This window comes from Schistocerca americana, chromosome 3 (assembly GCF_021461395.2).
Source record: "Schistocerca americana isolate TAMUIC-IGC-003095 chromosome 3, iqSchAmer2.1, whole genome shotgun sequence".
Lineage (NCBI taxonomy): Eukaryota > Metazoa > Arthropoda > Insecta > Orthoptera > Acrididae > Schistocerca > Schistocerca americana.
In genome coordinates this window covers 936065999-936075385 of record NC_060121.1, presented here as the reverse complement: position 1 = coordinate 936075385, position 9387 = coordinate 936065999, and the positions used below count along the sequence as shown (strand labels likewise).

Below are 9387 nucleotides of genomic sequence, written 5' to 3'. Positions count from 1 at the left end.
ATCTAATAATAAATTGTAAACTCTGTCCACAGGCACAGGCGGACCCGTCGCTACCGCCGGGTCACTGTCTGACAGTGGGGTCACAGAGTGCGGTATGGAGAGTCATCGTGTCAGCATACCGCTCTGTCTGCCGTTGTCAGTTTTCTTGACCCGGAACCGCTACTGCTCGGTAAAGCAGTTTCTCCATTGCTCTCGTGAGGTCGAGTGCACTGTATTCCAACGGAAAAACCCTCGTAGTACCTCGAATCGATTCCGAGTCCTCCGCATGACAGTCAAATGCGCTGGTCACTCATCTGATAGAGGGAGATGTAATAACAAAACAATCTACGTACCGACTACAGTCCAATCATACTTCTTTGGGTACACTGGATGCCACTTTGACCGTTAATGTCTTCCAGTTAACAGCGACGTAGAGGGTTCGCTCGGATAGAAAGTCTTCAAACCAGCCTCACACCCGATATTCCGTGAGCACGCATTTTGTTGATTAGACGAAGATGCGGAACAGTATAGAAGACTTCCACAATGTTATCTACAAGGTCAGTGTTTGAGGAATTCATGTTCACTTCGACAGGGTTGTTTAAATGCCAAAAAATTTAACTATACGTTATTGAAAACGTCTTCCAGAATTGTACAACACATTGGCTTCAACCTCCAGACCTGCGATGTTTCTGAAAGGCACAATCGACTTACGTTATTTGTTGATCACTTGAGGCATTCTGTTGTTGAAGGGATACGACGTACTGTTCGAAAGAGAGGATTCAGCTTTGACGCATATTCCACATATGTAAGATAAAACAACATACTGACCGACCCTCCTAGGAACGTCTGCTCTCGGAATTTTAACGCTAAACCACTCCGTGATGCAGAATGCCTCTCTTGCAGCATATGCCACTGAATTTGGTTGAGCATATCCGTCACGCTTTCGCTCTTGCTATGCACGCGTAACGGAACGTGCTGCTCTTCTTTGTTTCTTTTTTATTTCCTCTATCAGTCCTACCTAGTACGGATTCTAGACTGACGAACAATCCTCAAGTATCGCTCGAACGAGAGTTTTCCTGCCATAACGGACTGTCTTATTTCTGTGCCACCCATTTTCGCCTCAGAGCGATGATCAAAAAGAGAAACTGCTGTACAGTCTTTTCCTGTGAATCAATTTCAGAATGCAAATGTCCTGCTTCACTCTATCATATTTCGGTGTCTTCATGATCAACCAGTGTCTACTTCCAGGTCTACATAATTATGCCGCACGGGGTAGCCGCGGAGTTTGAGGCGCCTTGTCACGGATCGAGTGGCTGCCCCCATCGGAGGTTCGAGTCGTCCCCCGGGCATGGGTGTGTGTTGTCCTTAGCGTGTTAGTTTAAGTTAGATTAAGCAGTGAGTAAGCTTGGGGACCGATGATCTCAACAGTCCAATAGGACTTACCACAAATTTCCAAATTACAAAATTGCTCTGCAATTCACGCTTAAGAGCCTGGCAGAGGTTTCAACTAATCCCCTTCACACTCTTTCTCTACCGATCCACTCTCGAACAGCGCGAGGAAAACGAACATTTAAATCTTTGCGTGCGAGCTCGGATTTCCCTTATTCTGCTACGGTGATCATTTCTCACTAGTCAAATGAGCTTTATTAAAATATTTTCACATTCAGAGAGGGAAGTTAGTGACTAAAATTTCAGAAAAGATCCCGCCGTATCGGAAAAGCCTTTGTTTTCATTATTGCCAACCAACTCGCATATCATATTCGTGCCACTCTCTTGCCTATTTCACGATGATACGAAACTAGCTACCCTTCTTTGAACGTTTTCTGTGTTCTCTGTCAGTCCCCTCTGGTACGATTCCCATACTGCGCAGCAGTACTCCAGAAGAGGACGGACGAGCATGGTGTAGGCAGTGCTTCAGCAGACTTGTTGTATCTTCTAGGTATTCTCCTAATAAAAAGCAGTCTTTGATTCGGCTTCCCTATAACGTTATCTATGTGATCGTTCCGATTTAAGCTGTTCGCGAGGGGAAAGATCCACCGTGGTATAACAATCATGTACGAAAGGTACTACGGAAACAAAGAAAGCTTCATCATAGGTTTAAGAGTAGTCGAATCATAGCTGATAAGGAAAAGCTGAACGAAGCGAAAAAGAGCGTAAAGAGAGCAATGAGAGAAGCATTCAACGAATTCGAACATAAAACATTGGCAAACAATCTAAACAAGAACCCTAAAAAGTTTTGGTCATATGTAAAATCGGTAAGCGGATCTAAATCCCCTATTCAGTCACTCGTTGACCACGATGGCACCGAAACAGAGGACGACCGAAGAAAGGCAGAAATACTGAATTCAGTGTTCCGAAACTGTTTCACTGCGGAAAATCGTAACACGGTCCCTGACTTCAGCCGTCGCACGGACGCCAAAATGGAAAATATTGAAATAAACGATATCGGAATTGAAAAACAACTGCTATCACTTAGTAGCGGAAAAGCATCCGGACCAGACGAGATACCCTTAAGATTCTACAGTGATTATGCTAAAGAACTTGCCCCCTTTCTATCAGCAATTTATCGTAGATCGCTGGAAGAACGTAAAGTACCTAGCGACTGGAAGAAAGCGCAGGCCGTTCCCATTTTCAAGAAGGGTCATAAATCAGATGCGAATAATTATAGGCCTATTTCGCTTACGTCAATCTGTTGTAGAATAATGGAACATGTTTTGTGTTCTCGTATTCATCATAACCAACATGGATTCCGCAAACAGAGATCATGTGAAACTCAGCTCGCCCTATTTGCCCAAGAAATTCACAGTGCCGTAGACACTGGCGAGCAGATTGATCCCGTATTCCTGGACTTCAGGAAGGCATTTGATACGGTTCCGCACTTACGTTCAGTGAAAAAAATGCGAGCTTACGGAATATCGGACCAGGTTTGTGATTGGATTCAGGATTTCCTAGAAGAAAGAACACAACATGTCATTCTTAACGGTTCAAAATCTGCAGATGTAGAGGTAATTTCGGGAGTACCGCAGGGAAGCGTGATAGGACCTTTATTGTTTACAATATACATAAATGACTTAGTTGACAACATCGGTAGCTCCGTGAGGCTATTTGCAGATGACACGGTTGTCTACAAGAAAGTAGCAACATCAGAAGACTCGTACGTACTCCAGGAGGACCTGCAGAGGATTAATGCATGGTGCGACAGCTGGCAGCTTTCCCTAAACGTAGATAAATGTAATATAATGCGCATACATAGGGGCAGAAATCCATTCCAGTACGATTATGCCATAGGTGGTAAATCATTGGAAGCGGTAACGACCGTAAAATACTTAGGAGCTACTATCCGGAGCGATCTGAAGTGGAATGATCACATAAAACAAATAGTGGGAAAAGCAGGCGCCAGGTTGAGATTCATAGGAAGAATTCTAAGAAAATGTGACTCATCGACGAAAGAAGTAGCTTACAAAACGCTTGTTCGTCCGATTCTTGAGTATTGCTCATCAGTATGGGACCCTTACCAGGTTGGATTAATAGAAGAGATAGACATGATCCAGCGAAAAGCAGTGCGATTCGTCATGGGGACATTTAGTCAGCGCGAGAGCGTTACGGAGATGCTGAACAAGCTCCAGTGGCGGACACTTCAAGAAAGGCGTTACGCAATACGGAGAGGTTTATTATCGAAATTACGAGAGAGCACATTCCGGGAAGAGATGGGCAACATATTACTACCGCCCACATATATCTCGCGTAATGATCACAACGAAAAGATCCGAGAAATTAGAGCAAATACGGAGACTTACAAGCAGTCGTTCTTCCCACGCACAATTCGTGAATGGAACAGGGAAGGGGGGATCAGATAGTGGTACAATAAGTACCCTCCGCCACACACCGTAAGGTGGCTCGCGGAGTATAGATGTAGATGTAGATGTAATCATAAATTATTTAGTTGAATTGACAGCCTTTAGATTTGTGTGATTTATCGCCTAACCGAAATAAATGACTTTTTTTTAGTACTCGTGTGAACAACTTCACACTTTTCATTATTTAGAGCCAGTTGTCACTTTTCACGCAAATACCTTGTCTAAATCACTTTCCAATTGGTTTGCATCTTATCGTGACTTTACGAAACGGTAAATGACAGTAATGATCTGCCAACCATCTATGAGGGCTTCTCACATCGCCTCCTACCCTACATTGTTCATATAACACTTCTGTTTTACCCGCTGACTTTCCGTCAATTACAGCGAACAATGACCTTTCTGAAAAGAAATCACAAATCCAACCGCACAACTGAGATGATACTTTATAAACATTCAATGTGATTGGAAGTCTCTTGTGAGGAACGGTGCCAAAACCCTTCTGGAAAATTAGAAATATCGAAGATCTTGATGCACTGAATTCACTTCAGCAGTAATATTTGTAAGTTTTTGGGAAGCAACGAAGCCCCTGTGACCAAGTATGGGGTCAGAAAACGTGCTCGCCAGTGGATGATGGCGTGTCCTGCAGAGGCGACTGTGCGGGAGGCGGTGGCGGTTGTCCTTGTTGCGGGCATCGGGGGATACCACAGCTGGTCCATCGTCCGCATGGCCGGGCGTGGTGGCCAGTCCAAGGTCGAACGGCTAAGGACCACCTCCCGGTATATAAAGGACGGCGCGCGCTGGACCTGCATCACGGTATCCAGCCGAGCTCAATCAGACACCATGAAGGCTTTCGTAAGTACTGCACGCTCTCTCCATTTAGCCGCCTTATCTACTGCTCTGGGACCGTTCGTCGCTTCTAGCGTTTGCCTTCTTGTGCCACGCTAGAGGAGGAGGAGGGAACTGGTGTTTAACGTCCCGTCGACAATGAGTCATTAGAGATTAGATGGGCCACGTTAGAAGTTGAATACCCAGAGGTTGAAATTTTTACGTTTGTATCGTAATACCGCACGTTCCTGTCGCGCTATGATACCGCAGATGCTTTTAGTAAAAGAATGCATCAAAGTGCTTCAATTCCGTTTCTTAAGCCGCATATGTTAACACAGATCCAAGCTATGTGCTACAATGATTAAAATACTAGTATCCTATTTGGCTGAAGTGCAGTTCAGATTGCCGTAGGTTCACTCCCACTTAGATTTCTTGTGATTTCCCTAAATTTCTCCAAGCGAACTTCACAATGATTCTTCCAACAGACCAAACCTATTCCAACCACATTATCCTCCAACCAACATGTGCCTTTCATTTAAATATTGTACTTAATTCAGTTTCGTTTCGATATATAAGAATAGATTCTAAGAATAACGCTTAGATTGTGAATAAATTAATGAAACATACTGCACGAGTTTTGCCGACAAATAATTCGATAACATAAACTGAGAAGTAGAACAATATCTGTAAAATGAATTTCTTGAATGTTATAAACTCGCTTCAACTGTGTAGTTTCCTCAGTTCTTATCCGAAGCTAGGAGTGCATAATGTCGCACTGAGGCATTGGAAGATGCATGTGAAAGCTCAGTTGTTCTGGCTCTGCGAACAAAACGTGTCGTTTTCTGTGGTTTGTTATTCAAGCTGCTGATTTAGAATAGCTGACACAAGTCATGTCACACTATTCAAAGTTAAAAAATACGCTCTCTTAGATATATTTCAGAAGGAGAACGCAGCGTACAGGTACTTGTGTGACCCGTTATTCAGTACTGCGCGAATGTCTGGGATCCCCACCAGGTCGGATAAAAGGCAGAAATCGAAGCAATTCCGAGGCTAGGTGCTAGATTTGTTACCGGTCGGCTGTATCAGAAGGATAATACTAAGGAAACGCTCCGTTAGCTTAGATGGCATTTCTTGAAGGGAGGAAGATGATCTTGTCTCTAGACGCTATTTAGGAAGCTTCGAGAATCAGAATTTGCGACGTACTGCAGAACAATTCTGCAACTTCCAGAACTGATAAAAGTAATTATTGCTCGAATAGTGACAAAAAGGAAATTATTTTCTCCTCTCTTCATTTGTGAGCGAGACGAGAAAGTAAGTGACTAGCAATGTTATAGATAACTGTTACCATGCATTGTACAGTGTCCTGAGGTGTGTGTTGATTAGATATCGATATCACTAGTAAAGCTACCTATAATAAGCGTGACAAACATCTTCGCGTTACTAAAAGGAGCCGATGCATTTTATTTTGCCGACTGGATGAACAATGTTGAAGCACATTTTAGGAAGACGTGATTACAAGGGAAGTGACAACAAATTTTTAATAATTTTATTTACATAATTGCTGCAAATGCTTTTAAAAGATTCTTGCAGAATAATTCTGATGATGAAGGCTTGCCCCTTCGAAACGCGTCAGTCCTAGCGTATTTACATTGTGAAAAGTAGTTGAAATTACATTTTAATACTACGTTTGACAACCACGACCTTGCATCCATCATGGATAATATCAAAATCCGATCATTTTAGTTACATTCATGACTAGAAAGATTCTTTTTTGAGTCATCAATCTAGTGACTGGTTTGAAGCTGTAATTCAACTTCTCCTACGTTGATCTAACCTCTCCAGCTTTACATAACTACTACACCACAAATTCTTTAACATCTCTTTTGCATAGTCTAATGTTTGTCTGCCCCTGCCATTTCTCGTTTCCACTTCTTTCAACAGTGTCAAGTTTACCGTTCTGAGGTACCACAGCAGATGTCCGACAAATCTGTCCCTCCTTCTTTCGTCACCTGCTCCTTTTATTATTTCTCGATTTCGTACAGTATCTGTCCAATTAATTGCCAACATTCTTCGATAGCACCATATCTCATACGTACCTCCTGCATAGCCTTTGTGGAGGTGCTCGACTCGGAGGTAACCCGATCCGAATACTGCTGTTGGACGGAATTTTGACTGCCAGTATTTGACCGGCAATGGGAGGGTCGATGGTAGCCACGAGTTTCTGACCACGAGTCTTTTTGACGATGTCACGGATTAAATACTACACCTCTCCACAGAGTCTCGTGGACTGAGGGCAAGTGACAATGTTGATGTTGAGCCGTCCATCGGATGGGCATGTTAAGCTAAGCAGCTCCCTTGCTGATATTCGAGAGAAGCAGGCTATGTGCTGGCACCGAGTGGTTCAACGTCTCCCTTCTATCATCATCATCATACAATACAAAAATACCTCTACACTACACACACATCCATTACACTTACCTACACTCTACGAATACGTGTACTACAAAACTCTCACAAACCCGCAAGGGAACTGGCCAGCCTACACCGAGGACGGACACCTTTCTTACACGCAGATACTCCACGGATATCCCAGCCAACAATGCCATACTACATTGACATTCGTATCTCATCCGCTTCCAACTTTTCTTCGCTGGATTTCTAGTTGCCCTCATTTACCATTCTTTGCTCTAGAAATTCACTTTCCTCTTCTTTTCCAAAATAGTCTCTGACATCAGCAAAAAATTTTCAGAGGTTAAAATTTTCTACGCCAACGCCCTTGCCGCGGTGGTAACACCGGTCCCGTCAGATCAACAAAGTTCAGCGCTATCGACTAGCACTTGGATGAGTGACTGTCCGATACGCCGGGCGCTGTTGGCGACCAGGCTTCACACTCAGCCCTTGTGAGGTCAATCTAGGAACTACTAGAGTGAGAAGTTGCTACTCCAATCTCGTAAACTAACAACAGCTGGGATGGCGGTGTACTGATCACATACCCCTCCATATCCGCATCCAATGAGGCCTGTAGGCTGAGTATAACAGGGCTTACCTTCTGAAGCCTGCTCGGATGGAGTTTATTTTTTCAGTTTTAAAAGTTTTCTACAACTGCGACATTCTAATTCTGATGCCTTCACCGAGCGAGGTAGCGCAGTAGTTTGGGAAGACGACAGTTCAAACTCACATCCACCCTTCCAGATTTAGGTTTTCTTTGATTTCGCTAAATCGCTCCAGGCAAATGATGGGATGGTTCCTTCGAAAAGGCATGCCCGATTTCCTGCCCATCCGTGACACAATCCGAGCATGTGCTCTGTCTCTAATGACCTTGATGTCGACGTGACGTTAAACTGTATCTTCCCTTCCGATGTTTCCTTGCTTTATTCATCGGATATGCTTTCTAGAAAAAAAACATGTTTCACTTCTTCCACTACACTGTCTTTCTCAATTTTGACTTTGTGTAAATATTAACCCGTTTTTACTATTAATTACCTTCAACTTGGACTTAATACGGTGTACATCTGTTCGCAGGTCTGCTCTTTCCTCGTAGTGCTGCTGGTGGCGGCCGTGTTCGCCCAGGAGAAGGCCAAGGAGACCCTGAAGGGCGCCGAGGCCTACTACGCCTACGCCGCCCCCTACGCCTACAGCGCCTTCGGCTACCCCGCCGTCAGCGCCTACTCCGCCTACCCTTACGCTGCCGTCGGCTACCCCTACTACTACCGCTGAACACGGACTTCGATATGAAAACACACTTGCTCTGACCTTTCACTCTCTTCCTTCTTCGAATAAACAGCTTTAAACAAAAGAAAAACGCTTTCAATTTTCACTTCATCCTGTCACAAACTTCACTACATTTATTGGAATGTACTCGTATGACAAGAATGCTGCACTAAGTGTATAAATATATACACAAAGTCTGACGTTGTCTAAAGAAATAGTTATCATAGACCCATAATACAGAGAGATAATCGACCAATAGCGTGAATACACTTGACTACACTCCTTGAAATACCTGGGAAAAGAAACAGGAACTGAAAGTTATTTACAACATGTACAGGAACTAATTGCAGTTCAACATTTCATGTGACATGAAAGGGAGACTGAAGCTATAAAGGAATTGAAATAGAGTTGTAGACTGTATCCAATGTTATTTGATCTGTGCCCTTTGCAAGCAGTTAAGCAATCAAGAGAGAAATTTAGAAAATATTGAAAGTTGAAGGAGAAAAAGAAAAACTGTAAGGTGTGCTGATGGTATAACTCTCTCATCGACGTCAAACCACACTAGAGAACAGTTGATCAGACTGTGTACTATCTTGGAAAGAGCTTACAAGATGATCAGCGACAAAGTGAAACAAGCAAAGTGGACTGTAGTCAAATTAAGTCAAGTAATACTTGGAGAGAGCAGAAAATGAAATTCTAAAAGTAGTACATATGATTTGCTATTTGGGCTGCAAAATAACTGATGGCAGAAAGAAAAAGGTTAACGCTGCTAATAGTAAGTAAAGCTCCTCTTTAAACGGAAATATTTTAACAGCAAACATAAATTTATTGTTAGGAAGTCATTATTAAAAGTATTTGTTTGAAATGCACTGGTAAACGGAAATGAAATGTGAATATAAACAGTACAGAAAATAAAGGAATAAAAGTTTTTGAAACGAGGTACTCCAGAATTATTCTGTGATGACGATGCTGGTGATAATGATGATATAATGATGATGATGCATATGTTTTTAAA

The 9387-nt window shown here is 42.9% G+C and overlaps 1 protein-coding gene across 1 annotated transcript; it reads left to right on the top strand.

The window, feature by feature from the left end:
* The first annotated feature begins 4451 nt into the window (after positions 1 to 4451).
* LOC124605147 lies at positions 4452 to 8457 on the top strand. The gene is made up of 2 exons (XM_047136627.1): positions 4452 to 4688; positions 8184 to 8457. The coding sequence occupies exons 1-2, from the start codon at positions 4464 to 4466 to the stop codon at positions 8376 to 8378; spliced, it is 420 nt and encodes a 139-aa protein (XP_046992583.1). The 5' UTR covers positions 4452 to 4463; the 3' UTR covers positions 8379 to 8457.
* The last annotated feature ends 930 nt before the right edge of the window (positions 8458 to 9387 follow it).